The sequence below is a fragment of the Fusarium graminearum genome, chromosome 3 (genome assembly GCF_000240135.3).
Source record: "Fusarium graminearum PH-1 chromosome 3, whole genome shotgun sequence".
In the NCBI taxonomy this organism is placed as follows: Eukaryota; Fungi; Ascomycota; class Sordariomycetes; order Hypocreales; family Nectriaceae; genus Fusarium; species Fusarium graminearum.
The window spans coordinates 6,392,695-6,419,822 of record NC_026476.1 but is presented as its reverse complement, the minus strand read 5'-3'; the positions used below and the strand labels follow the sequence as shown (position 1 = coordinate 6,419,822).

Genomic DNA, 27,128 nt, shown 5'->3' with positions numbered 1-27,128 from the left:
ACGGAGACTGCCTGGTGAATGATCACAGGCCTCAGTAACAACCTCTTATTAATGTATTATGAGTTAGGCTATTGTGGCTTGGCTTCGTTATAGTCATGCTATATGTTCAGGTCAAGGTCAGATCAAGGTGTAGTTACGACGTTGTTCATGGGCTGGTTGTCAAGCTGACATAGGTCTAGGTGTCTCAACCTCAACTTCATAATCATCATTAAACTGGACAAAGTAGGAACAACCAGATAAAAAAGAATATTCCACCTTTATTAAGAATACCCTTTCTCGCATACATAAAATCGATCTCAGCTACCAAGAATGAAAACCACAGGCGAATCAGGATGGTAAAAGAGAAGAAACAACATAACAACCGATATCGGAACCCAGGCAAAAGAAAACGGGGTAGCACAACCCTCTCCTGTAACTCTTGTTGGCTCAAGAAACTACAGAATAACGGAAGGCCACGATGGAAAAGGGAGAATGAGATGCGCAGATGATGTTTCAAGCGAATGAATGGCAGGTTGAAAAGGACAAGAACCGACAGATGTCCTTCGATGTTTGCGTTCCGTGACAACGGACACGGTAAAGGAAGAAAGCGAGAAAATATAGCTTGCGCGCGCGTAAAACCTTCCAACCACCCGCCCGGGAAAACAGGACCTGCCTCTGTATCTGTTGACCTCCCTCTCCAAGTTCCTCCCCACAATCTACAATACCACTCCGTCTATTCCCCCACCTCGTCGTAATAGCGTCAGGGTCCGTGGCAGGCGTAGAGAGTGAAAGAGCCGTTCTTCTGGGTACTGAAAGCAATAAGAGTCGTGATTGCAGTAACGAAATGCATAATCCGAGCGATTATGATCTGGTCTATGCGTAACGACGAGAGAATAGGTAGAAAGCAAACATCGTAACTGAATCTGTCCGGTCGTATCCCTAGCATGTTCCATCTTTCCGGCTGTACTCCATCATCCTGCTTCACCGAGAAAAGAGAGCATAAGTGCATTTAGCAGCAGCTGTTGTTGGAAGAAGAGCCAACGCCCTGGCCTTGACCGACTTGCACGCTAGGCTTGGTGTTGTTGGCTGTGGTAGTACCCATGCGCTCCTTGATCTGGCGGGCCATGGTCAAGAAAGCCTGCTCGACATTGCTGGCGTTCTTGGCGGAAGTCTCGAGGAATGGGATTCCGAGGCTGTCGGCGAACTCCTGTAGTGTGTGTCAGTGACTGGGTTGCTGTGAGTGGATATCGCAGCCGAGGAAGAAATTTGGTGACAGGGGCACTTGAGAGCTCAGGCGCTTAAATGCATGTGACCGCGATTCCAGAGAGCGATATCCTAGGTAGGAACAAACTTACCTTGGCTACGCTGTACTCAACGACCTTCTTGTCTGACATATCGCTCTTGTTACCGACCAGCAGCTTGTTGACACCCTCTGTGGCATATCGGTCAATCTCCTGGAGCCATTGCTTGACGTTGTTGAAAGAGTCCATGTCGGTAACGTCGTAGACGACGCAAATGCCGTGGGCGCCGCGGTAGTACGAAGAGGTAATTGTTCGGAAACGCTCTTGGCCGGCGGTATCCCACTGGAGTACAAGTCAGTATTGATAATGAAGTCGATGCCTGCGCGACGAGGGGCACATACAATCTGAAGCTTGACGGTCTTGCCATCGAGTTCTATCGTTCGGATTTTCTGACAAGTATTAGAGAATGTGCTTGAAAAGTGTTGGGCTGGGAGTAACGCACGAAATCGACACCGATAGTGGAGATGTATGATTCAGTGTAGGTATCGTCGGCAAATCGCAGGAGCAGACAAGACTTTCCAACACCGGAATCTCCGATGAGGAGGAGCTTGAAGAGATAGTCGTATCTGGAGGGTTTGCGTTAGAAAGGCCATCCTGTAATCGTGTCCAAACACCAGAAGAAAAGGGGAAGCGGGCGCGGGCGTGAGTGTAGGCGGTAGCGAGGGTAGGTGCAACTCTAGATCGATAGTCAGCATGGGCAACATTTCCATCAGGAGGTTATCGCAAAGAAGCGGAGAGTGGCGTACTACTCGGGGTTCATGATGGCGGTTGCTCGTTATGTCGCGGGAGGACAAGTCGATAAGATAAAATCGGTGAAAGCGAGTCGTCGGGCGTGATGGAATAGGAGGTTGCAGAAGACGTGGACGAGATTTGGTTGAGAATGGGATGCAGAGAGTTGAGAGAGAGGCTCAAGTACGTCAGGGAAGAAACGTACGCCAGGCAACGCCAGCACCGCCTAGGAGGAGGGAATGAAGATGGGGCAGCTGACAGTGCAAGTCACGTGAGAGACACTTTGAAGAAGGACAAAGACCAAACTTTGGGTAAGATTGGGTGCAATGTTTGGCGGGAATTAACCTAAGTTACATGATACATTATGTGCGGTAAACTAAATGAAAGGACCCAAGGCGTAATCAAGTCCTGCATATTCTGGTCTGGCTCAATTTCATGTTATTCTGGTTTGCTCTCATGTGAAACGAGGTGAGGTAACACAGTGTGGTACTGTCCCTGTGATAGTGATGGGAGTCATGTTGTTGTATCCGTATCGCCTATTAGCCTGCCTAGGATCTCTATTAGCACTACCAGTTGCTGACTTGTCCTAAAGCGGATCAGCATCTGCCAGTGCAAAGCCGAAGAGCAATAGCAATACAACTTCAATATTGACGACTGGAGATGTAAAGATTGGGATGAGGAGAATGCCTGCTAACCATGTCCTTTCACCTGATGCTATCAGGCACTGTACTCGGTATACTGGTATAAGGAGTTGACCGGCTGTTGTTTATTTTTATCACAAGGCCGTTAGGTACTACGTTATTGATCGACCAAATCCTGGTCTTGTGCCATTATTAACACCATTCAAGTGACTTTGCACGTCGCAAGTTGAGCAATGACTTTCTAACCCGTATATTATCTTCACCGCCTGGACAGACAATCATAGAATACTACTTTGAACAAACAAACAGTGAAATATTGTGCTCTGCATACCTATCCCGTATGTCTGTAATGGCTTAGAGCGGGAGAAGGTATCCACTAATAAGATTAATTAACAACTGTCGTCTCCAGATTCCCATTCTCTTTTCTTTGTTTCTCCCTGTCCTGTCCTGTCCTGTCCTGTCCCATCGCAACGGATGAGACCCGCTCCGCCACATCCCGCTCCGCTGTCAAGCCTGTGCCTGTGGCGGTGGAGTATCGAGAGTTCAGCCAATCACTAAATATGTTTCCCAATCTTGTAGCTTTACGCTGTTTTTGTACTGTAAGATACTTCTGAGTCTACCCACCTCCATATTCCATGCATTGGAGATCCATTGCAAAAGAAAGTCCCAGAAGTGGGCATACTTCTCGAGCATGCGCTTCTCCAACCAACTTTAACTCTATACGATCCTACCTTTAATACTTAATGCGCATCGACTATTTATAACCAAACTCGCTCTTGATCAATGAATTTCCTCTCCCTGCTGCGGTGACAACCACAATGGCCGCTCCGATTCGATCCACTATAAGCCGCTCTGGCCGGCCTTGTGTTGCCTCTATTCGCAACCTTTCCAACGCTCTTGCAACAAAGGCTCAGGTTAAATCCATAAATCCTCGCGAGCCAAACACTTCTTCAGCGACTTCCGATGCTAGCCAACTAAGGCGAGGAGCCTTGTCAAGGACATATTTCGATGCGACAGGCGTCCGGTGGGTTGGATCTCACGATGACGGACCAAAGGACCCCAATAAGGCAAAGCTAGGTAAAAGTACGTCACCGAGAAATCTTCGAGAGCTTTGGAGTAGTACAATACTGACCCGTTACAGCTTTGCGAGTTCTTCAAGAAAGATTACCGACTCTACTACTACATCCTCTGCCTCACGACATCCTTGCGCCCAACATCGCCCTTCATCTCTTCCCTTCGACACATCCTCACCTGCCAACTGTCTCCGGCCGAGTCGCCTACAATGCCGCTCTCTGGACCTCGCCGCTTGCCTGGAACCGTGTTCCCATCCTCGGCAACGTCTGTATCGAGGTTCTTGCAGAGCGCATGACGATCGAACCCCTCACTTTCTTACCCCGCCGTGCCGGAGCTATACCAGAGCAGCTTGTTGTCCGTTGGTGCGAGAAGCGAAAGGGCACTGTCAGTCCTTCGAGCCTTGGCGTTATTGGACGCTCGCTGCCGTTTGGTCGAGGAGTCGACCCAGACAAGGCCTTTACAGGACTATTCGTCTTCGATTTCGATTCCGAGGGACGAATTCTGAGCCACACGATCGAACAGTCGCAAGCGGGTGGCGATTGGGAAGCTGGTGTTGGCGCAAAGGTTGTTGGCCTAACCGACTGGCTTCTTGGGGGTTGTAAGGACCCTGGTACTCCCATACCAATGTTTGAACGAGTACAAAGACGACGGTCCAATTAAGTCGTCACTAAAAGAGTGAGAGCGAGAAACTAGAGAGTGACAGTGACAGTGATAGTAAGATGGGCAACTGCCACTAGACGAGAGAGGTTCATGCAGAGGGACATGGTATGGCATCATGAGGCGTTTTCGGTTGCATTTGATCATCATCCGCCGAGTTGGACTGGGTTGAGTCGTTTCGAATCTTTATAACGACAGTGTATAACAAAGAACCACGACGAAAGACTCCACACATCCTGACTCTGTATAGCTTGTAAAATAGCAGTTATCAAAAGCTCATTCTTTTCAGAAATCATCCATTAATGTGGGCAAGGGTCAAATGAAGGTGTCAAATTAGGGTTGGCCTGTATGTTGATATGTTGAGATTAGCAATCTCGGCTTTGCAGCCACGCAATAAGGATGTGATAATAGCACAGATTCATGGCTTGAACTGCATGATTGTGACAACACCCATGCTACGGGAGTACACTGCGCAGATCCCCAGCTTTGGAACACTCTTCTCCTGACTAGTAGCTCCAGCACAAGCCAAGTGACACAAGGAACAAATTACACACTGATGATAGCAAACTGTCATATGCAGCGTCGTGAAATTCGTTTATTTTTGCGCACTGTTCGTCTCTCAGCCCACAGGATCGAGACTGATTTTCTAGCGGAGCCATCTCGTTCTACCTAGAACCGGCTCCTTCTATTGACGGCAAATGGGCATTTCACAATATTCTGCCCAAGAGACCGCTACCCTGGCCAGGGTTCTTTGAACGCCGAAACGAGAAGCACAAGCCCTTTCTCTTTCTCTCTCAGGCCGTCTGTAATTTCTGCTGTATATCCAAATATTCGTCTACAGCACAATCTCGCCAATGTTCTCCCCCTCGAAGCCGTGTTTCGCGAGCTTCTTCACCCGCAACTTATCCCGAGCCTTGTCGGCTGCCTTCTTCTCCTCTGCGATCTTCTTGACCACTTCCAACTCGGCCAGCTCGAAACCAGGCGGGGGATCGTCATCTCTGTCGAGGTCGATTTCGCCAAGGAGTAGTACGTTCTCGCCTCGGACGAGGAATATGCCGTGATTTATGTCTGCGTACAGGCCGGTTGGTCGATCACTACCTGCTGAGTCGGGAGAGGGCGCAAAAATACGTTCGATCGTGGATTGGAGAACAAGATTTGCTGCAATAGAGGGTGAGAAAAGGGCGTGTCTTTTAAGGCATTGTCTTCCTTTTAGAACGCACCGAATTGATCCCAGCTTCTTAGTACTCCAATGAGTTTTCGCCCATCGCGCAAAGCGACCATGAGCTTCTCTGCAGTTTTACAGTAGTCAGCAAACGATCCTCCAGTCTCCTGGGTTGAAATCCAATCCGTCTCATGTGCATGTGGATCCGGAAACAGGAATGAACTGGTACCAAGGCGGAGTCGTACTGTCTGTGAGGTCCAGGAGCTGCGCAGCAGTCGTAAACATTTGCGGCGGCAGCTGAGGTAGGGGTTGCGGCGCACCACGACCCTGTGGAGGGGCATCGGTGATAGATAGGTTCTCCATTATATCGCTTGGAGGAGGGTGTTTCGTGGAGAGTCGTGCGGTCTGTGATGAAAGTGTGAAGTCTATTGGTCCATGGAGTGTTGTACGTTCAGGCTCATGAAATGAACATCGCGTGAAATGCTATGCGGCGATCTGGAATGATGGTATATTGAGCTGAGTCGTTGATGCTTTGACGTTGATCTAAAGTGTTGCGGATCCCATTACGGCAAAACAGCGCTACAGCGATTCACAGCTGATAGCCACATATCGCTATACGCAGCATGATTCAGCAAAGCGCAAATCAATTTTCTGATCTCAATGCGGGGCAGGTTCGAATGATACAAGCCAGGCAAGTTATGGAGGGGCGAATGAGAAAGGAGGGGCATGTTTCCATGTACTCTTGGCGGGGCAGACATAAAAATGTCGGACAGAAGACAGGGAGCACGAAACAAATAAGCACTCATGACAGGGCCTTGGTCATGGTCTACTACGGTTTAGTACGTTAGTGTACGCCTGAGGTTGCAGCAGTGACTTAGACTGTGCGTCATTATATGCCGTTCGGCAGCGGGTTTCTCTTTTTTTTTCTGTTCTTCGGTCGTTATCTGGTCTCTCTTCTCGCATGCATCAAGGCTTGAATTGAAGTCTTTCTGATGCGCCGGAGTGAGGGAATTCGCCAAGTCTATTCAACTCCACCGTAACCAGGCGAGTTACTAAGGTTTCGTTCCATTCTAAGGGATGAATTGCGTGCATACTCGCCTCCCCATCATGTTGGTTCTGGGGCTGTGCCAGATAATAAAAAAGCAAGATTCAGATAGCAGCCAACCTTTCTGTAACGCTTTTCCGGTCCCAACCGTGTTATTGCAACAAGAACCCTCTGATCTCAATGCTTACACCTAAGTACGCCGCTCAGATACCCTATCCCGTCCGAATTCTTAGTAGTGTAAGAAAGAAAGCAAATACTCTATCATAGTCCAGCCTAAACGCCTTTGGATGGATGCACAGTGTAAAGCCCCTGTGAAGGAAACTGTAAAAGGGGAGATTGGGAAATAGAGCGTTAAAGCTCAGATCCATGGTTTCGCAAATCGAGCGTGTGTTTTCCTCTCATGATGAGAGAATGGCAGAGTCTTGGTGACATTGTCCAGGCATCACCAAGATCTCGGTCGGTGGCAGACCTCGTATAGCAGAATCCTTCGATATTTAACAAGGACGGCAGCTACCAAGTCCGCCTGGTTTGTGAAAATGAAATGTCGGTTATTGACGTTTCACAGTTGACCGCTGCAATGCTTCCTGGAGCTCCGGTCTCGTTGACAATGCCTCCCAAGCTTGTGTAAACGTGAACCACTGGCGTTCTCGTTTATGGGATTCGGGCCATTCGTCAAACTCGCCGGTCACTGTGCCTTCGAAGAAGTGGTATCTTGACCGATCTTTTGACGACGATTTTGGCGCACGCTTTTCATCAATGTCGCCAAGGTCGTAACTTATTTGCACAGTGATGCCAGCTTCTTCCCAAGCCTCTCGTTCGGCAGCCTCTTGGCAGGTCTCGTCCGATTCCCAGCCGCCCTTAGGCAAAACCCAACCTTTGCGTCGTGTTGATTGGATTAATAGCACATAATTTTGATCGGACGTAAGAGGCACAATGCCAGCGACGAGTCGTTCACCCTTAGTGTTGTAGCCTGTGACAAGAACAACATGTCAGTAGGAAAACCCTAAGTGCGTTGATGAAACAATGTGGGATGGCAATAAATAGATTGTAGCTCGACCATTGGTGGTAAGTCATGAGAGTGACCATCACACCATGAAACGGGCAATAAATGGAGCCTGAATAGACGACGGCAAGACAAAAGCCATCATAGAAACATGAACGATGAACGGACATGCCGAACAAACATGTCTAGACAATAATTCATGCATAGCGCATAGGGTAAAAGACTCACGTTGCTTGCTTCTACCCACTCGTGACTCCATCGAACGGCCACCGCCTGAGTCGCCAGAGGCAGAACTCGACATGTTAGTGGTAAGTCGGGTAACGGAAGACGGGAATTGAGAGTAATGTCGGGGAAATTTGGTCCAACAACAACAAGATCGAAGAGGTTCGCAAGTCTAAGATAGCGATGATGCGGACACGAAAGCTCCAAGGTGTTCGGAGGTAACGGAATAGAACGGATGTTCACCCCTGGGTCGAGAAAGAGAGAACTTGCGACGGGCGGATGGGTGACTTTCAAAGAGCCTTGGGAGCCATCATTGTCGTTTGTTATGAGTAATAGTTGAAGTCTGGTGATTATGTGAAGGGGAAATCGAGGACAGAAATGGCCGTGGCCTGCGCCAGAAGGTGCTGGTGCTTAGTTTTTGGTCGGGGAGAGCCCAGACGCTCCAGAGAGCTGGGCTGGCGATGTGATATAAACTGCGAGATGATGGAGGTGTGGGCGCGCACGCGCAAAACGTCCCAAGTTTAGCTCGAGGGGGCAACTCGGCGGATCTCTGTCTCTGGCGGAACCCGCAGAGCAGGTAAGTTGCTGGGTTAGTAGGTAGGGTACGTACCGTAGCACTGCACTGTACGTGGGCATGTACCTGCTAATGTATGTGCAGAGTGCAGAGAGGATGGGGGGCGTGTAGGTACCGGAAGCACTGGGCGCTCGGCGGACAGGCCTTCAAGGAGCTAGTGACAGCAAGCAGGGACTGGAGGCGGATGTGAAAGCTGGATCCTCGTCTGTCCTGGCTAGGCCTTGCTTGGATTTAATGGAGTAGGCGTAGCGTGCAGACAGTACTGTACAGTATCTGTACTGAGATGCAAGTAGTGTTTGTAGTGGGCTTTAGGCCTAGACTGGTGGAATTGTACTCGGCAACGCAGCGGACAGCTTTTGGTTTCGTTATGTGTCCGCTTGCCTACAATTGAGCGGGCGGTGGAAGAGAGTGTGGAACCGAGGGTTTCTCTGGGTCAACCGATGCAAGGCAAACTTTGATGAGAAGAGATGGGAGATACGAAGGTAACCCCCCTATCTGGTTGCTGCATTAATTTCCTGGTTGACCGTGGCCGAGTTATGAAAGAAGAGGCTTGACTCGAGTGGTTGAGCGTCTAACGCCATTGTCTTTGCAGCGACCACTCCAAGGCATAAATAGCTTGAGCAGGAGCTTAAATCGATCGTGACGCGGAGACGCAGGCAGAACTGCCGATTGCCAGCCAGACAATCGGCGAGACAGAGTCGTCTCTGGGCAACTACGAACGCCAGACTTTCTGTGTAAATGTTTAGTGATTAAGAGGCTACTGAACGATCGAGAGTCAAAAGTACAGGGTAGAGGCCCGGCTGGTGATGCTAGACGGTACCTGCCCAGTGATATTCAGGAGAGTTTACCTCTGTGATTAAGAGTTTACAGAATACACAACCTTAAAACCCGGTCTATAGTAGCATTGACTGACTCCTTAATTTTGTCTTCCATGACCTGACGATGGAAAGAATAGAGGCAAGTAAATTAAGTACTGGTGTCAGTAATTACAGTATTAAATGAACACCTCACAGTACCATTTCCACAAGGCCTGTCAATTGAGATGAGCTGACTACCTATCTCCCGTTGTTACCATTAATAGCCGAATTAGCTGAATGACAGTCCTGAAATGCATCTTCATCCATTCATTTACTGCAAGACGGTGCAAGGTTGACCTGTTGTATTACCACAATGCACTTGGTAGAAATGCAGTAGGGGTGTGCGGGTTGCTTGTGCATCAGTGACAGAATGGGATATGTATCACTAGGAGGCTTTTGCCTGCTTTCTCTTCCATCTACGCGGCAGGTTCACGCCTCTTTGGGAGTTCCCAATCAAAAAAAGCCATGAGGATCGAGAAGAGTGATGAGTGAACATGCAGGACCATTGATGTTTGGTAACATGGGGGGAGATCATGTTCCCGTTATAGTGCACGACATGGACCCGACAGAGCAAAGATTGCTATGCTTGGATTTCTGAATAGTAGAAAACCACATGAACTCAGCTTGTGGATTGCGATGGAGTGAGATGCAGCATAGTGCCACCAACAAACGTTCCATTGGAATTCTTGGAGCAGCAGTATCCGGGATATTAGACACTAGGTTCAAGCCTCAAAGCTATTGTGCTCGACTATACCAAAGAAATACATACATAAATAAACTCGTGTAGTTACGATACCTGGTCCGAGAGTAATATCGCATTTTGTAGGTGGCCAATCAAGGACAGCCCTGAATCATTACAATACATACAACAAAAGCCTTTCGTTGCACAGCACTGCACAGCAATTGAGCCTCGAAAAGAAACATGCTGCATTGTTATCACACACCCACTCAATAGTATCGAGTTAGTATATAAGCACGCGCATTTGTTTACTTGCAGCGTGGGGTCCCCCATGACATTGACATTTGGATCAATGGAGATACAGGGTGCAGCTTCATACTCGCGACAGCTTCGACTTGGGCCTCTTCTTAATTCACATGCCCACAATGATAGGTCCATCGTCGCCCATGGACAGAATAGCTCACACGCTGTAACACATCAACCCTGACGTACGATGCATGAGGCAACAGCAACAGTAATAAGTAACGGTAGGACGGGCATAGTGCGAGGGGGAGGGGTAGAATAACCGTAGCTCAAGGAAGCAAGCAAGCATTGGGTCCATCCGTGGGATGGAGCATCGTGAAAGCGAGGCGTGAGCCCTCGATCTTTTCTGTTGAAGTCTTAGTGGCAGAAGTGCAGTGCGGATAACCCATGGAAACATCCAATTGGACTCAAGTCTAATCGACAGGCTTCCTAATTTTTAGTATTCATTTCAATCACAACACTTTCAACCTGCAGTACCTACTTCGACAGACGTCATGTTAGTTGGCCGCTTCGCTAATATATCTAGCTCGTTTGTTTCCACTGTAGACTTTTCTTTCTCCTCAACAATATCCTTTACTAGTTGAGTCGTAGCGTCTCTAGTGCAGCTTTTTTCTACAACTAGATTTCGGAGACGACACCGAGAAAAGGCCCGCAAGTCGGATGTTAAAAAGATTGGTGCCGTGATTCTCCCCAGGCGAGGCAAAAAAAAAGTCCAGAAAAATGCAAAAAATCTGCAGAGTGATGGAGTCTGCCCTGGGCCAGTTACAAGAGACAATAAACGTGCAGAAATGCCTGCACTGGTTTTCGTACGACACCTTGATTCGTTATCCCGGCTTGGAACCCGTCGACTCGAGGCTAGTCCTGTAGGCTTCTTCTTTTTCGTTTCATCCCATTCGTTACACATGAGTTGAGCTGCAGCATGCAAGGAATAATCGAATACTACCTAGTATGTATGTACTTCGCTGTACCGACTTGGCAGGTTAAAATTGTCGACGTTGATAGACTGGCCAAAGAGGGTCAGGGCAATCGTTTCCTCCAATCTCATCTCATCCTCTCTGTCCAGAACAGACATGTCCTTTTGCCAGAATAAGACGAGATGACTTCGTCAAGGTTGGTAGCATAAACTCAGCCTTGTTACAAATTTGGTCTTGTAAATGCTGGAGAGGCCGGAATGTTTCCTACTGGATACGAACTGGGTCTCGAACAATCCGATGTCTTATCCCAGATACTATACAATGTCATAGGCATACGTGTGCGAATTCTAGATATATAGTTAGGAAGCAACAAACTTGGCAAACAGACTGGCTACTACTATTGTTTCCCTTTGGTTCCTATATAGTATCTATTGATCCAGATAACTACCTAGCGTGTCAGTAGAGGTCGTGGCAGCAAGCAGACTCATAATGTACACAGCAGAATGAGACACAACTCATAGACGTCTTGTACTACTTGGACTAATATGAACACTTGTAACTGATTGATATGAGTAGATCAAATATTGAGAAAAAGGACATGAAAAAAAGACTCCTCAGCATGGATCTGGGTTGTAGGTGAAGGGCTTGAGTGAGGTGGCATGCAGTCAGGCAGCTTAGAGGGTCAACCCCGCCATTAGGTTGAAAGTTGCAACTCTCAGTGGTTACTGCCTTGGTTGGAGCTGGCAGATCTCATCCATCATCTTCAAAAGCTCCGGTATTTCTCTTTCCTTTCCATCTTCTCTTAGAACTATCAACATATCTTGTTTGTTTCTCGAGCTGTTGCCGAACACAAGACGCAGCTTCCTATCAGTCAGGCCTTCGACATCGGACCATAGCCGTGCAGCTACTGACTTAGTACTCTGTACTCGCCTTGAAACCGTTGCTCAACTACAGAACGGTCTGGTCTATTCTACGCCAAAACCATTACACGCCCTTACCCGTCAGGTCCTTGGGAGCTTTCAAACCCCTGCTTGACCACCCTAGTCTAGTCATCTAAAGTTAGATCGAAGCCGTTCGATTTTGGTTGACTCTGTTGCACATGCGCGCACACGATCACTGACCTCCAGTGCCCATCCCTGGATATCATCCGCAGCCAACGTCTCGTCATCATTCATCTGCAGCCAAAAACCAGTTAAACTAATCGTCAATTCACCAACTGTCAGAAACGGCACAACACCCCACGCTACGCACCCTTTTCTTCTGTCTGTCTGCCCTTGCTTTCAAGAGGGGAATCGGTAGGCACGCGATCGCACCTCGCCTCGACAAATTCACACGCCCCCTCCATTCTCCAGGTCTCGGGAATCCGCCCCTCTCTGACTCCATCTCGTTTGAGCTTGAATTGACATCCGTACGCGGCAACTATCTACCTCATGCACTCATTTGCCCGTCTTGGAATACACTGAGCAAGCCTGGTGGACAAACTCCCTGTCCAACTTGGCACAGCTGAAGAAAAAGGCTCCGGCGCTCTTCGTCTGTCTACCACCGCACCGTTATCCTTCCCGTCTCCGGTAATTCGCTGTCAGAGCACAAGCACTTTTACCAAACGCAGCCTCAGCAACACAGCACCAGGTTGTGTAGTCGGCGATGGAACCCAACGATATGCGCATCCCTGGAGATGCGTCGTTGCAGTATGAATATCTTTCGCCAATTGGTGAGTGCTTATTCCCACGTTCTTCTCCAACCGATCGTGCCCGTGGTCCAATGCCGGCTTGTCGTTGGTTGTCGGCGCCTGCGCTTGAGCTCCGCTACGGCCGGTCCCCGTGGCGCCCCCGTTTTCCCCGTCCGGGTCAAGTCGCTCGATGCCCATACCCATACCCATATCCATATCAATTCCCACGTCAATATCGACCCTCAATTTAGCCTGGTAACAGCTGCCAATCCCGTCCTTAATGGTTGATCACACTCATGCCCTACGGTTCCGCATGTCAATGCTCGACGCTAGGGATTTATCTTACCGTCAAGTGTCAATATTGATAGTCCTTGGGTACTTTGACTCGTTTACATGAGTTCTCGCCTCACATTCCATGTAGTCATGGGTTTGTTGTTGATGTTGGTTAGAGAGTTGTCATCGTGCATTGGTTTGTCTGCGGCTTCTAATCTGTAACATGCGATCCATCAACTCTTATGTTCTATCGTTTCCTGTCACTTGTATCTTTGTGCCATTCATTAGTGCAAGTCTACACAACAAGTTGATGGCAGGCCAAACTGATATCCCCAAGCAAGGGCTTGACATGGCATCGAGATGATATCACCATATGACGAGGCTTACTCTTAGCATCGGTGTCTTGTGTTATACAAAGCATCAATTGCTGCTTTGGCCCTCTACTCCCAATTAGACATGCCGTTATCCCCCCCACGCACGCCTCATCGCCCAGCAGATGACATCTGACAACAGACATCCAATCTGATCACTCACCCCCACGCGATCGCTGTTCACAACTTTTCTCCAACGAAAGCTAACCATCGTTCAGGATACTCTAGATCATCAAGATGTGGTTACTGTGGAAGTCGTGGCAAGAGTCAGTCAAAACGTGAACAAAATCCCTGCATCTCTCCCATACCCTCTGATCACACCGAAGTTGTCTTCACTTACATCATGAGACATTTGCAACAACGCAGGTGCAGACCTGGTCTCTCACTCTACCCACAATCAGCGAGCCATCTCAAGTGACCCCATTCTATAAATGTAAGGCTGACTCATACATGGGTAACAGGTTACTCTTACTACGCCTCAACATCTTCGCTGAGCCCAGGGTTCTACCAAATTCTCTTGGACAGATGCTGGAGACGCTCAGGTACACTCATGTACCGACCTGACCAACGCCGGTCATGCTGCCCTCATTATACTATCCGTCTCGATTCTACCCGGTTCAAACCGTCTAGAGATCAGCGGCAGACTATCAACAGATTCAACAAATTTGTCTTGGGAGGTTTGTATACAAAGGAGGCTTCCCGACTGTACCCCAGGTCACGTGACGAGGCCAAGAAGCGCGACAACCACTTCGACCTTGTTGAGAGAATCCATGAAGCTGAGGATGCTAACGTACAAAAGCCCCCTGAGGCTGCGCATAAACTGGTTGTGACCTTGGAACACGATGACTTTACAGAAGAGAAGTTTGCCATTTACGAAAACTATCAGCGGGTGGTACACAAGGATTCTCCGAGTGAAATAAGCAAGAGTGGATTTAAGCGCTTTCTCTGCAGCTCGCCCTTGAGGAGAGAGACGATGGTAGTACCAGATGGGCGTGAACGTCGCCTAGGTTCTTACCACCAGTGCTATAGATTGGATGGTAAGCTGGTCGCCATTGGTGTTCTCGACCTTTTGCCAGAGTGTGTAAGCTCTGTCTACTTTCTCTATCACGAAAGCATACACCAGCATGCACCAGGTAAACTCGGTGCGTTGTACGAGATTGCCTTGGCTATCGAAGAGGGCTACGGTTGGTGGTATCCTGGCTTCTATATACACAGCTGCTCCAAGATGCGGTACAAGATCGACTACTCGCCACAGTTCGTTCTTGATCCCGAGTCATTGACTTGGGATCCATTGGATCGAGGCATGCTGGATCTTCTCGACAAGAAGCCGTTTGTGAGCCTCTCGCTAGAGAAGAAACATGCTATTAAAAGTGATGGTGAGAAGCCTTCAGTGCTCAACGAGGAGGTAAAGACGAGTGACAGCACCGAGACCAAAGGACCCGACTCTCCGGGTCCTGGCGAGGAAGAGGATAGCGACTGGCTGTTTACCTCTGGGATGCCTGGCATTCCTCCGATCGCTTCAGCGGCGACTTGGGACATGGATCACATTGCCTTGAAGATCGCTCCTGGAGGTCCGTTATATGAAACCTCTGACCTTGTCAGCTGGGACGAACGTGGTGTTAAGGAGCACCCGGGACTGAAGGCTGCAGTGGCTGAGCTTGTTGCTGCAACTGGACCAGACTTGATGGACCGAATCTGTGTAGACTTTGCTCCACGACGGTAAAGGAGATATCAATTTGGAAAAGAATCTAGCTCACGGTGTCCTGATCTTGTTTTATGGTGCTTGCTTATGATAATCATTCCCGCGCATCTACAATGACATATGGTGAATCATATCATGAGTTAGGCAGTCACCTAGAAAAGAATAGAGAACGTTTGTTGACTCAAAGATTCGTATTAATTAAACATTTTAAGAAGTGTAACTTATATGAACGTTGTAGTACTTATATATCGATCGTCAGATGCGCTCCTGTGATTGGCCACATAGCTATGCTTCATCAGCTATCACGCCGCCATCTCCAACCAGTATGCCCACCACACTTTTTTTCTGCTTTATCTTATCATTCACCTCGGTGAGCAACCAGCCTTTTCAACACCAAAAACCTGCGTCATTGCCGTTTTCACGTCGCATTTCTTAATCCAGCAACTTGACTTGCTGTCGCATTGTTGTTAGAAGAGTCTTGCACTAGCTGAACAACTGGCTATACGCTGCCATTGTCATCAACATGGCGTCACAACAAAACCTCTTCTCGCCCGCCGAACTCGCATATCTGCATCAGTCGCTCTCTCTACGCCCTCCAATCCGACCCGATGGCCGCAGTCCTACGCAATTCCGTCCCTTGACAGCTGAGACAGGTGTACTTCCTGGCACGAATGGTAGTGCGCGCGTGCATTTCGCGGACGGCACAGAGGCCATTGTAGGAGTCAAAGCTGAGATCGAAAAGACAGGAGGAAGCCAGGAGCAGAACGATGACCAAGACAGGTCAAGAAACGATTGGCTTGAGCTGGCAGTAGAGATCCCTGGTCAGAGAGATGATGAAGCTTCCACAGTGTTCTTGGCCGAGATGTTGAGAGAGGCGTTGTTGGCCGATAATGAGTTTGCCAAGAAGCTGAGGATCAACAGGCGGTTTCACTGGAGACTATACCTTGATGTATGTGGAATCGCGATATGATGGAGAAAATCTTACTAACTGATAGTGCAGGTTCTTCTAATATCCCCTCCGTTGTCATACCCTCTCCCGCTACTCTCCCTTACAACACATCTCGCCCTTTTGGCTACGCGCCTGCCCCGACTCAAGTCTGAGGGCGACGAGGACCCGATGTTTGACGATGATTGGGAGTCTTCAACCTTTTTGTACCCTCGCGATGGTGCTGAAGCAGAGGGATCACGACCACCCATCACGCTCCTGGTTGTTGCGATTGGCGACAACACCATTTTCGACCCTGCCAAGGAGGAACTCGCTGTCGCAGAGAGTGCGCTGGCTGTATCCGTGGCTGAAGTCCGAAAAATCAAGGCAGACGGTGAAATGGATGTTGATAAGAAGGGCCGCGAGCTCAAGTTGCTGTCGATTCGAACCGTCGATCCTCCATCGAGACTGACCCCACCTGGAGTACCGCATATCACGAATAACTCGGCTCAGAAGGGCGAAGCTCAAACGACAGAGGGCGTCTGGAAGGCACCACTAGGTGGAACCAAGTTTGGAGTAATGGATGGTATAATACAGTCTGTGCTGGAAAAGGGTGGCGTTGTAGACGAGGTTCTGGATGGTTTGGAGGGTGTCGAGCTCTCATAATACTACGTATTTTTAGGCTATGGTATGGGTATGGTAGAAAACTTCAAGGCCTCGCAAGGCTGTATATTCCACGTCATCTTACAACTCATGATTCTCGTAAAATGGAGAGCGCTATGGTACAAATATATATGGTACATGCGGAATTTTTGACCTTTGTTTTACAGATTTCAGAAGACACCGAACCACTTCTTCTTGGGCTCCTCGACCTTGTCCTGGGCCTCAATCTTGGGTGTCGGCTTTGCTTCAACGGCAGCCTCCTGCTCAGGCTTGGGCTCCTCCTCGCCCTTGCCAAACATGACAGTCACAGGGTCCTTGGTCTCGATGCCATGCATCTTCATGAAAAGGCGGCGCTTGGCAACATCGTCGAGGTGGTTGGTGCGGTGCTCTTTAGCCTTCATGGCCTTGTCTTGCTCGTGGAGCGTAATTACGTGCTTCCAGGCGACGAAGAAGTGAATGGGATGTGTCCAGAGATCCGAGATGGGAGGAACGAGCTCCTTGTAGGGAGAATTGTAGGCGTAGTTCAAAAAGAATGTGAAAATACCAAGGGCGAAGAGTGTTCCCTGTCAAATGTTAGTTGGTGATGTAATTGCAAGGCGCATTAATCGCTAATAAAGCTTCGAGGTGTGATCGTACCATGGTAATAAAGGTATGCAGCATCTTGCTGTGCCAGAAAAAGTGCTCCCATGTTCCCTCGGGGGCCATCATGCCAGGGTAGTGCTTCCTGCTCTGAACAGCGACCTCGGATGCGGTCAGCTCAGGACCGTAGTGCCTGGGAACATTGCCCTTCTTGAGACGAGAGCCATGAGAGGGAGGGTTGAAGCGAGCGGGCTTCTCGAGAACAATAGGTTTGTCCTTTGAGGAACTAGAGGCGAAGCGAATTCGAATGCTGTTCTGAGAAAGTGGGATGCTGAAGCCACGCCAGAGAGGGCCCTGAAGAGGGAGTAGGAAGCGAGGAATGACAGCGCGGGTTGTCATATTGTCGATATATACAGCTTCATAAAAGAAAGCGCTCTTGTTTCTCTCCTCCTGTAGCTTTAGAGCTTCTTTGTGGTGGTGGTATCGTGATGCCCTCACGTTTGCCCAGAAGAATCTTTTTTCCGAAGCCGTTACGTCTGGTAGGTCCGGTACGGAGGATCCACTCCTGTTTCTTTTGACGGGGAGAGGCTAAGCCTTTATCGGTATAGCTCGTTCTTGGCCTGGGAAAAGCAGGACTTGGCTGACCGACCTGAACCCAGATTCTATCCCAGCAGATGAATCAATTTTTTTTTTGGTCACAGGCCCTTGCACGTAGGCTATCATGGAATAGATGCCCCGGAACAATGAACATCGCCGATGGGGATCCACCTTTAGAGTCGTGGTCCGACTTTACCCGGAGCCACAATCGTTGAGCGCAGGGGGGGAGAATGACCGGCTTACTTACGTTTGGCCCGTGATTGGCTGTAAATCCATTCAGCCACCTGTGGCGCTCCAAGAAACGAGCGATCCTCACCCGGTTGTGTCATGCTGTCATAAAGTTTTATTTTCTTGTCTTGTCTGGGACTTTTTTTCTTCTCTCTCTTTCTCTCTTCCTTCCTCATCCACACTTTCAACACTCAAACGATCTATTCCACGTCTTTGGCTAACGCCCCTTGTTGTAACCACTACTACTTTTAACTCCTTAATCAATAACCCACATTCACAATGGCTGGCGGTAAGTTTTTCTCATACTACACTCGCTCGCTTCCTTGGTTTGCGCTGGACGGCAGCGCACAGCTTTTTTTGGGGTCAATTGAGGAACATGAGACAAAAGAGACGCTTCGCCGATACGGTATCACGACTTGAGTTTGTCTGTCGAGGGATTCTGGGTTCATGACAATGGCAACAACTACTGCAGCAGTCACCTTTCAGCTTTGTGGCAGCTGACCATGTTGTTGCCTGCGTCATTTACTCAGAACAGGTTTTCCTGCGACCACGATATGTCGACCAAGGCACACCACCACACTCGTGCGACATCTTCAATCACCATAGCGGTTCTCTCTGTATCCGTTTTTGCTCCTAATAGCATATTGCCTGCTGCTTCGGCCTCGCCAACTCACTCAACCAACCGACTCATGTACTGACTCAAATTTCCTCAGGCGATATCAAGAAGGGTGCCAACCTTTTCAAGACCCGATGTGCTCAGTGCCACACCGTTGAGAAGGATGGTGGCAACAAGATCGGACCTGCTCTGCACGGTCTCTGGGGCCGCAAGACCGGTTCCGTCGAGGGTTACTCTTACACCGATGCCAACAAGCAGAAGGGTATTGAGTGGAACGACGACACTCTCTTCGAGTACCTCGAGAACCCCAAGAAGTACATCCCCGGTACCAAGATGGCCTTCGGTGGCCTGAAGAAGGCTAAGGACCGCAACGACCTCATTGCGTAAGCTTCCCAACAATGCCTGTTCCATGATGACAACCACTAACTCTTTACCAGCTACCTCAAGGACTCCACCAAATAAGCGACTACAAATCGCGTGTAATGTTACGACTTTCGATAGATGGGAACCGCCAAGGGGCGACTGTACTATAGATTTTTACACAGCACTTGTTAAGACATGCCACGTGCTTTACCCATTCCTATCTCCTCTTTATGCGTCTCCGTCCGATACACTTTTTTGAAAGAAAGCCCGGCGTTGGATGAGGCAAACGGGAATGACATGAGACATTAGCACATAAAATGTCCGCCTCTTTGCATTCAGAGATTATGTTTTGTTACGATTAGACAGAGATTAAAAGCATCTCAAATTCTCACCTCCTACCTCGATTTACTCTGATACATTGTGACCATCATGACAAGTGTCTGATTTCAGCCTGAGCAGCCAATCTTAGAAGCGTGAATTACAATCCCATTAACTGTTAGCCCATCTCCTAATTTTCCCCTCCGATAGCCGAGCGACCCATAGATAATATGGGTCACCAGTTCCTTATTCATGAGAGCGGCCTCAAGATATCATAAAATTGGGCACTGAAAGCATAAGGGACGAAATCGTTAGTAGATCAGCTTATGCTACTTAGATCATACTTCTTAGGTTGTTTATTCCTGTACCCTAAAACTTGGATGCCAACATTTCTGTTGCTGACTCGAGGTGTGGTTTATTTTACAGGTTTTATCATGAAAAGGTGGTGGTTGCCGAGCTATTTCCGCGGCACTCCGTTGCTCCGGTCGGCATGTGCGGGACCTGCGGCGATCGGCGGGCGGTGTGGTTACTTTCTTGAACGTTTTATTCATTTCTTGGAAATATTGTCTCATTTTTTGGAGATCTTGCTTTTTACCCCTGGTTTGCCATGTGAGTTTCATTGACAGTTGGAGAAGTTAAGCCACATGCCACATGAGTGAGTGAGTGGCTGTGCTTGACTATCTAAATAGGATTTCAGGTATTGGAAAAGTTGGGCTGCAGGCATAAGGGACGAAAATGATAGATTAGTTTATGCTCTTAGACTCAAGTCTTTAGACTATACCCTTAGGCGAGCTTAGGACATGATTCTCATAAGATTGAGATAATCCGACCTATTGTGTCTTTTTCATCTTCGCTTCCATCTTGCGGTATGTCTCTGGATTCGTTACGCTCTTATACGACCTTGACAACGCATATTCCCAATCCACCTCGTCGATGCCCATATCTGCCTTTTCTTCCTCCCGTTGGAGTGAACTCTCGGCTGCCTTTTCGTGCAGTCCGCCCAAGTCAGCACCGCTAAAGTCAGTGCAGCGAGGATCGTGAGCCACAGCCTCTAGCCTCTCAAGCTCGGCAGCTGCTGCATCGGGATGACATGTGCGATAGATAGCGCGCAGGATGTCAACTCGCTCGTTGGGGGACGGCAGATCGAGGAAGAGGGAGATGCTGAGGCGACCGGGACGGAGCATGGCAGGGTCGATCATATCTGGGCGGTTGGTCGTGCCGATAACGTACACACCTGTGCGGTCTTGCACACCGTCGAGTTCGGTAAGGAGAGCATTGACAACGCGAGTGCTAGCCTCGTTGGAGGTTTTATCACGGTTGGGGACAAGGGAATCCATCTCATCAAAGAAGAGGATGCAGGGGGTAGATGAGCGTGCGCGGTTGAAAAGCTCACGTACGGCGCGCTCTGATTCACCGACATACTTGTTGAGAAGTTCCGGCCCGTTAATAAGAATAAAACTGGCTTGGGCTTCGTTGGCAACAGCTTGCGCGACAAGCGTCTTTCCACATCCAGGAGGACCCCAGAGAAGGCAGCCTGCTGGGCGGCGAAGACCGTGACGACGGTAACGGTCAGGGTCACGGATGGGACCGATGATAGACAGCTCGAGCTGCTTGCGGGCGGCCTGGAGGGCACCGACTTGGTCCCAAGTGATGTTGGGCACAACTGTAAAACCGTCCTTTCGTAGAGAAGGCACATAGTTCTTGATGGCTTTTTTGAAGTCTTCTTGTGTCAGGGGGATAACAGGTGGCTCGGGAAAGAGTCCGGACGGTAGCACGTTTTCAAGCTCCATAAGGTCCGGGAGTGTTTGGTCCTGATCCGTAAAAAACCTTTGGTCGAGGTGTTGCTGGCACAGGCTGAGGTCCATATGGCGCTCTGCCGCCTCTTGCTCTGCAATGGTCAAAACATTGACGATATCAGCTCCGACAAATCCGTGTGTTATCTTGGCCAACTCTTTGAAATTGACTTCCTCAGATAAGCTTATGTTTTTCGTGACCAGTCTGAGGATATCTTCGCGGCCCTCCGGGTCTGGTATCCGCATCTGGACTGTGCGCTCAAACAAGCCTGTCTTTAAAACGGCAGGGTCGACATCAGTGATTCGTGACGTTGTGGCCATAGCAAGAATATGCCTATCCTTGTCCTGTTCCGCCTCGATCCGTCGCATCTGTCGCATGAATTGAATCACATTCCGGCGCTGACTGTCGCTGTGGCTTTTGCTTCCGGGATTCGACATGTGCCACTCCAATTGCTCAATGAAGAGGATACAAGGGGCTAACCTCATAGCTTCTTCGATTGCATCGTTTAGGCTTCTTTCTAGGCGCTCGGGGTCTTCAAAACATCCGGTAAGTGATACGATCGGCACTTCAATTTTTGACGCGAGGAATTTAATTAAAGACCTCTTTCCTGTTCCTGCAGGGCCTGAAAGAAGAATACCCGGCACCTTGCGCCAATTTTTGGAAGCATACAGCTCTGGCCATTTTAGGAGGCCGTGTGTCTGCTTGAAGAGTTCTGTGTAAACGTCTGCTACGCCGCCGATCTGTACTGCGTCGGTGGGGTGCTCAACCTTGTGACGGCTCGACTTTGGTGTTTTTTTAAAAGGCGTTTTTTCTTGCTTTTCTGCTAGCGCAGCATCGGTATCGGTCAATGCGCCCTTGGGTGTGACGGCGCCGGAGCGTTCCTCTCCGTCCTCTTGCACACGGCGCTTCTTGACGACGCGTGCTGCCTCGCTCGGGATTTGAGGCGCAGTGCTCTGAGGTGCGGTGTCTTGAGGAGCCTGGGCTGGAGTGTGCCAATGCTTCGTCATTTGCCTGTTGAGAAGGAAACGGTCGTCGTCAGGCTTAGGCGGCTCTTCGAAAGCGGCCTCCGAATCGCTCGAATCTTCATCGCCTCCTAGTTCTTCCTTGCGATACTGAAGCGCGCGATCGATGGAGTCTTCGAGAGGGCGCTTCTTCTGCCGACTAAGGCTAGAATTCGACCTTTTGATGGCTTCGTATACAGCTGTGGTCGATTTGAAAGGCTTGCCGTCGTTGGTTTCTTCGAGCTTCTTCAAAACTAGATATACGTCGCGGTCGAGACCTTTTTGAAGGTTCGGCCGTGGCCTCTTCGCTCCGATCGTCATGTTCTCTGTCTCTGACTCCGTTGTTGAGAGATTCAGAGACTCAACTTTTTTCCCGTCCATTTTGATGTGCTATTGGGTGACAGAAATAGTGGGTCAGAAGACGATCTCGGGCATGAGCCAGACGGACGGGTCGCAAAAATACCAGACGAAAGTTTTAGTGCTCTCTTGGGCTAAATACTCACTAAAGCTAATCTAATGTTTTAGGTTATCAAGCAATAGATCAGTGCCGGTCTTGAATTAGTAGCGGCGTTGTATCCGTCGAAGGAGAAGAAGAAGAAGTGGAAGGGAGAAGAAGTGAATTAGCTACTTACCTAATACTGAACAGGTCTTGCTGCGCTTTTGTTTGCATGAGAATAAGGTTGACAGGAGCATTCTGCTATGACTCTTATATTGGTAAGACTGAGAAACGAAGAGCATTAGGCTTAGGAAATCGTGGAAAACGACCAGGCAGTTGCTTTGCTAGTCACAGCATATTTCTTGTCCATCATTGACAGGCACCTACATATGTTGAGAGTCTGATCTGGATAAAGCTTACACTTTCCTAATTTTGAAAAGACTTAGGCTTGGGCTTATGATTAGGCCTAAGCACTAGTCTAAGCGTCATAAAATACAAAATATAATAGATGCCGTGAACCCCCATACAGGCATGAAACTGCCTTGAGACTCTCGTCTTAGACGGGCTGGCTCCGAATTTTGTCCATCAAAAACGGCCTCGCTTATCGATAAGACCCTGGACCCCGGTCCCGCGCCGATGACGATGGTCTTCCTCGTGACAATCACTACCTTATCGTCAAAGTGACATTCTAATCCCGACCCCAATCCCAATTTCGACAATACCACAATTGTCGCGTGGACTCTTCAGTAATCTCCATCACATAACTTGCGGCGAATATCACCGTTGACACCTTCACAATGGGTGGGAATGCGAGTAAAGTCACAGCCCAGGACAAGTAAGGCCCTCCTATCAATTACATCTCTTCCTCCCCGCGATTGCGCTCGTGACCGCCCATCCACGACCAGATTGGCTTACACTCCCTCTCAGGGCGATCCTAGATATGAAAAACCAACGCGATAGACTCCATCAGTACCAGCGAAAGATAACAGTCTTGACGGACAAGGAGACCGATATCGCAAGGCAAATGCTGGCAAAGGGCGACAAGAAGCGCGCTCTGCTGGCACTGCGGCGCAAGAAGTATCAAGAATCGCTATTGACCAAGACGGATGCGCAACTGGCCCAACTCGAAAAGTTGACATCGGACGTCGAGTTTGCGCTTATACAGAAGGATGTTGTGTTTGGATTGCAGCAGGGTACCAAGGTTCTCAAGGAGATCCATACCGAGATGGGTGGTATAGAGAATGTAGAGAAGTTAATGGGTGAAACGGCAGATGCTATCGCATATCAACAGGTACGTTACCGCGGCCATGTACTGCTGCAGACTGTACCTTGCTTACACGCTTCTAGGAAGTTAGCGATTTGCTTGGAGGGCGTATGACGAACCAGGATGAGCAAGAGGTGGAAGACGAACTGGAAGCTCTCGAAGCTGAACTCGCGGGCCCAGTGCCTGCAGAACGACTACCCGATGTCCCCATCAACGAACTCCCAGAGTCGCAAAAGGTCGAGGCGCAGGCCGAGAGGGCGAAACAGCCAGCTATGCTTGCAGCATGAACGTTGGATACAGACCAGACATCTTTTCCAAAGCATTTTGGATAGAGAGCATTTGCATTTTTCAAGGGATTTGGCTATATAGACTTGGGGGGGGGGTTATACAGCGGGCACAACAAGGCGTTGCGGCATTTTTGCATTTAGAACATCAACACACTATCTTTTCCATTGCTCTGTATTATTCTCATCTATGCGTACTTGTTGATGAGCTTCCTCATGATGGACATTGCGCCTCCTCTGTAACCTCCGCCAAACATGGCAAAATGGTTGAGGTGGTGGTATCTGGGATATGTAAGTCAGCACGCCGTGATATTGGGGGTAAGGGGTGATCTTACAGTTCATATAGCCTTACTCGGTCTGGCCATTCATCCATAGGTTCGGCTTTTGGTACGAACTCATGATACTCTTTCCAGAAGTGATTGCTGAAACCGCCAAACATTGACATGATGCCGAGTTCATACTCGGAGTGGCCGTATACAGCCGAAGGGTCGTAGACGACTTCTTCACAACCACCTTGTCCTGCAATCTGCCCCTTGGAGTGATTTCCACTCCACAAGTCACCATGAATGACAACGGGCTTGATGTCTTTTACAACGTCATCGCCAATCAGTCGTGGCACCACCTTTCCAGCAACTTTCTCTACAGCCTCTTCCAGTTCAGGGTCGGCACCGTTGTTGCGCACCCCTTGACGAGCGATATGTCTTAGACGATTATCAGCGTAGAAGTTAGCCCACGATTCTCGCCAAGAGTTATCTTGTTCTGTAGAACCGCAGCATGTCGGTACTGGGAATCCAAACATGGGTTTGTCATAACCATCTGGCATAGGCGCAGGCGTTGTGTGCATTTGCGCAACCTTTGATGCAAGAGTCTTGCCTGAACCACCAGGAGCTGAAGAGCCCAGATCTAGAAAGTCAGTCGCCATGAAGTGATGGCCTGGACGGTCGAATAGGGCCCCATGAGCGTGAGATCGCGGACAAAAGTTGGGTACTACATCAGCTATGGCGTTTAGAGAGGCATGTTCACCTGAGTTGAGTCGTGTTAGAGAATTATAATGATAGACAGATACGGAAACGGCAACGTACCTCTGAACATGACCTCTGCTTCCTTTCCCACGCCTGTCTTGACAAAATAGTTTACTGGGTTTCCATCCTTCTCGCCTTTTATCTTGAAGGTAGACGCAAAGCCTGATCCACCATGGGAGTGCATGACAGCGTTGGCGGGGTCAAGGCCAAGTGCCTCGATAATGGCGGGGTCAACTTTGGTATGTGGCATGATCTCACGCAAGGGGTTTATAATGGGGTTCGGATGAGAGAAGGATATTCAGGGACACAGATCTGGGGGATTGAGTTTTCTGATGATTGTTTGTAGACTGCCCTGGCTGATAGGAGAGGATAGTCAGGATGTCATGAGACTGAAACAAGATGGGGTGACGTCAAAAACTGGGGGATGTAAGGTGTTAGTAATGCGAAACTACAGTATCAAGGCAACGGCCAGATAGAGTATTGCAACCCAAGTTCAGGCACTGTAGAGGTCATAGGATGGATGCAGCGAGGAATTTGAGAGAGAGATAACATATGATGTGACTTGTGCTTTCATCACTTTGAGTGTCTAAGGGATAATGTTAAGCTGTTATGTCCATGATTGTATACATTCTGAGCTCTGGACTAAAGGGCCGGCAAAAAGACTACTGTTTCATAATTTGACGACTTAAAATGAGGTATATAGTTACATAAAGCTTACTGTAGCTCTAACAGAAGCATGCTGGTTTGTCATGACAGCTCATGTTCTCCATGATCTGATGCTGAGATTGAATTGACACCCGGCCCGGAGTCCAGTGGGGCCGTGTCGGACGGGAGCTAGTCCGATGTTTTCGGCCCCGGACATCATGGAAGAGCTTCATGTCTACTGAGCCACGATGTAGGCAGTGACGGACAAACTGTGATACCACTGAATTAGTAATAGAAAATGTGTGAAAGAATCCGAACGAATCGGACGGCCCGTGCTATGCGAGATGGTCGGACGCAATGGTGGTGAAATCATGGTACTTCAAGTGTTAGGAAGCATGTCCTTGGTAACAAGAAAGGCATCAAGTAGTAGACAACATCACACAACATTTTCGAGTAGGTAATGAAACAATCAAAGACAATAGAGAATAAAACTTGATCTGAAGCGACATGGTACATATAAGTTGGAACCGTTGGATGTCACTACTCTCCACCCACTCGCGTATCTTATGGGGTCTACAAGTCAAACACGGCACGAAAGAAGCTGTCAAATTTGAAAACTTGAGCTTGTATTTATTGGACTGTCCAATGCCAACACGCCACCAAACCCATAAGGACCATGTCCATCCAGTTTTAATGATGGGCTCCTGTTGGGTTTGTCTAATTGTGCTCCGCCTCGGAACCGAACCGAATCAACGAAAACTCCCCACTTCGGCCCCGTAAGATTTCAGCTTTGATGAGGGTGATGCGATATGTATCCCAAGTATAGATACTTGACTATCCTTGTTGTTTCCGACAGACGCCAAACTTAAAGATGATGTGGGTATAGATTAAGGGATGAAGAGAGAGAAAAGATAAGCATGAAACTCGCTATTCGTTCCGGTAGTAATTCGTCAAAGACCCAGGGTCAATCATAGTCATTCTGACTGGTTGGTTGTGATCATTGCTTGGTAGGTGTCTCTATATATGATGAAGCAGCAACAGTTGTGGCGCTGCTGAGAGAAGCATTGTCCGAGTCAACTCTTGACAGCCCAGAAGGTCTTGTTGTTGAGGACACAGAGAATGCAGCTGAGTTGTTGGAGTGGGAGCCCCCGTTGAAGCAGGTTGTGCAGGGACATTGAGAGATGTTGTTGAGAGGTGGAGGAGGAGCGCAGGAACGGGCAAACCAGCTCTGACAGAAG

The 27,128-nt window shown here is 48.8% G+C and overlaps 13 protein-coding genes across 13 annotated transcripts; 5 read left to right on the top strand and 8 right to left on the bottom strand.

Annotated features, from left to right (window-relative positions):
• Positions 1-148: 148 nt before the first annotated feature.
• FGSG_10873 (GTP-binding protein ypt1) lies at positions 149-2,192 on the bottom strand. The gene is made up of 5 exons (XM_011327212.1): positions 2,030-2,192; positions 1,723-1,846; positions 1,622-1,669; positions 1,335-1,562; positions 149-1,186 (listed from the first exon to the last, which is right to left on the bottom strand). Exons 1-5 carry the CDS (start codon positions 2,038-2,040, stop codon positions 989-991), a joined length of 609 nt encoding a protein of 202 aa, XP_011325514.1. The 5' UTR covers positions 2,041-2,192; the 3' UTR covers positions 149-988.
• A 1,276-nt stretch (positions 2,193-3,468) lies between these two features.
• Positions 3,469-4,384, top strand: FGSG_10874 (uncharacterized protein; the record flags this gene model as incomplete). The annotated part of the gene is made up of 2 exons (XM_011327211.1): positions 3,469-3,733; positions 3,792-4,384. 2 exons carry the CDS (start codon positions 3,469-3,471, stop codon positions 4,382-4,384), a joined length of 858 nt encoding a protein of 285 aa, XP_011325513.1.
• An 832-nt stretch (positions 4,385-5,216) lies between these two features.
• FGSG_10875 (uncharacterized protein) lies at positions 5,217-6,046 on the bottom strand (the record flags this gene model as incomplete). Its single annotated transcript, XM_011327210.1, has 3 exons — positions 5,789-6,046; positions 5,602-5,670; positions 5,217-5,539 (listed from the first exon to the last, which is right to left on the bottom strand). The coding sequence occupies exons 1-3, from the start codon at positions 5,904-5,906 to the stop codon at positions 5,217-5,219; spliced, it is 510 nt and encodes a 169-aa protein (XP_011325512.1). The 5' UTR covers positions 5,907-6,046.
• Positions 6,047-6,592: 546 nt separating this feature from the next.
• FGSG_10876 (uncharacterized protein) lies at positions 6,593-8,219 on the bottom strand. The gene is made up of 2 exons (XM_011327209.1): positions 7,820-8,219; positions 6,593-7,558 (listed from the first exon to the last, which is right to left on the bottom strand). Exons 1-2 carry the CDS (start codon positions 7,890-7,892, stop codon positions 7,137-7,139), a joined length of 495 nt encoding a protein of 164 aa, XP_011325511.1. The 5' UTR covers positions 7,893-8,219; the 3' UTR covers positions 6,593-7,136.
• Positions 8,220-10,689: 2,470 nt separating this feature from the next.
• On the bottom strand, positions 10,690-11,298 carry FGSG_13900 (uncharacterized protein; the record flags this gene model as incomplete). The annotated part of the gene is given in 3 exon segments (XM_011327208.1): positions 10,690-10,802; positions 11,037-11,169; positions 11,185-11,298. The coding sequence occupies 3 exon segments, from the start codon at positions 11,296-11,298 to the stop codon at positions 10,690-10,692; spliced, it is 360 nt and encodes a 119-aa protein (XP_011325510.1).
• Positions 11,299-12,134: 836 nt separating this feature from the next.
• Positions 12,135-13,025, bottom strand: FGSG_10877 (uncharacterized protein; the record flags this gene model as incomplete). The annotated part of the gene is made up of 3 exons (XM_011327207.1): positions 12,135-12,185; positions 12,262-12,315; positions 12,741-13,025. 3 exons carry the CDS (start codon positions 13,023-13,025, stop codon positions 12,135-12,137), a joined length of 390 nt encoding a protein of 129 aa, XP_011325509.1.
• A 978-nt stretch (positions 13,026-14,003) lies between these two features.
• Positions 14,004-15,176, top strand: FGSG_10878 (uncharacterized protein; the record flags this gene model as incomplete). Its single annotated transcript, XM_011327206.1, has 2 exons — positions 14,004-14,490; positions 14,587-15,176. The coding sequence occupies 2 exons, from the start codon at positions 14,004-14,006 to the stop codon at positions 15,174-15,176; spliced, it is 1,077 nt and encodes a 358-aa protein (XP_011325508.1).
• Positions 15,177-15,678: 502 nt separating this feature from the next.
• On the top strand, positions 15,679-16,746 carry FGSG_10879 (uncharacterized protein; the record flags this gene model as incomplete). Its single annotated transcript, XM_011327205.1, has 2 exons — positions 15,679-16,108; positions 16,151-16,746. 2 exons carry the CDS (start codon positions 15,679-15,681, stop codon positions 16,744-16,746), a joined length of 1,026 nt encoding a protein of 341 aa, XP_011325507.1.
• Positions 16,747-16,913: 167 nt separating this feature from the next.
• Positions 16,914-17,721, bottom strand: FGSG_10880 (uncharacterized protein; the record flags this gene model as incomplete). Its single annotated transcript, XM_011327204.1, has 2 exons — positions 16,914-17,306; positions 17,380-17,721. The coding sequence occupies 2 exons, from the start codon at positions 17,719-17,721 to the stop codon at positions 16,914-16,916; spliced, it is 735 nt and encodes a 244-aa protein (XP_011325506.1).
• A 595-nt stretch (positions 17,722-18,316) lies between these two features.
• On the top strand, positions 18,317-19,530 carry FGSG_10881 (uncharacterized protein). The gene is made up of 3 exons (XM_011327203.1): positions 18,317-18,436; positions 18,861-19,146; positions 19,201-19,530. The coding sequence occupies exons 1-3, from the start codon at positions 18,427-18,429 to the stop codon at positions 19,223-19,225; spliced, it is 321 nt and encodes a 106-aa protein (XP_011325505.1). The 5' UTR covers positions 18,317-18,426; the 3' UTR covers positions 19,226-19,530.
• Positions 19,531-20,168: 638 nt separating this feature from the next.
• On the bottom strand, positions 20,169-22,620 carry FGSG_10882 (uncharacterized protein; the record flags this gene model as incomplete). The annotated part of the gene is made up of 1 exon (XM_011327202.1): positions 20,169-22,620. The coding sequence occupies one exon, from the start codon at positions 22,618-22,620 to the stop codon at positions 20,275-20,277; it is 2,346 nt and encodes a 781-aa protein (XP_011325504.1). The 3' UTR covers positions 20,169-20,274.
• An 852-nt stretch (positions 22,621-23,472) lies between these two features.
• FGSG_10883 (uncharacterized protein) lies at positions 23,473-24,226 on the top strand (the record flags this gene model as incomplete). The annotated part of the gene is made up of 3 exons (XM_011327201.1): positions 23,473-23,510; positions 23,636-23,966; positions 24,023-24,226. The coding sequence occupies 3 exons, from the start codon at positions 23,473-23,475 to the stop codon at positions 24,224-24,226; spliced, it is 573 nt and encodes a 190-aa protein (XP_011325503.1).
• Positions 24,227-24,411: 185 nt separating this feature from the next.
• On the bottom strand, positions 24,412-25,495 carry FGSG_10884 (uncharacterized protein; the record flags this gene model as incomplete). The annotated part of the gene is made up of 3 exons (XM_011327200.1): positions 24,412-24,505; positions 24,559-25,246; positions 25,306-25,495. 3 exons carry the CDS (start codon positions 25,493-25,495, stop codon positions 24,412-24,414), a joined length of 972 nt encoding a protein of 323 aa, XP_011325502.1.
• Between the last annotated feature and the right edge of the window lie 1,633 nt (positions 25,496-27,128).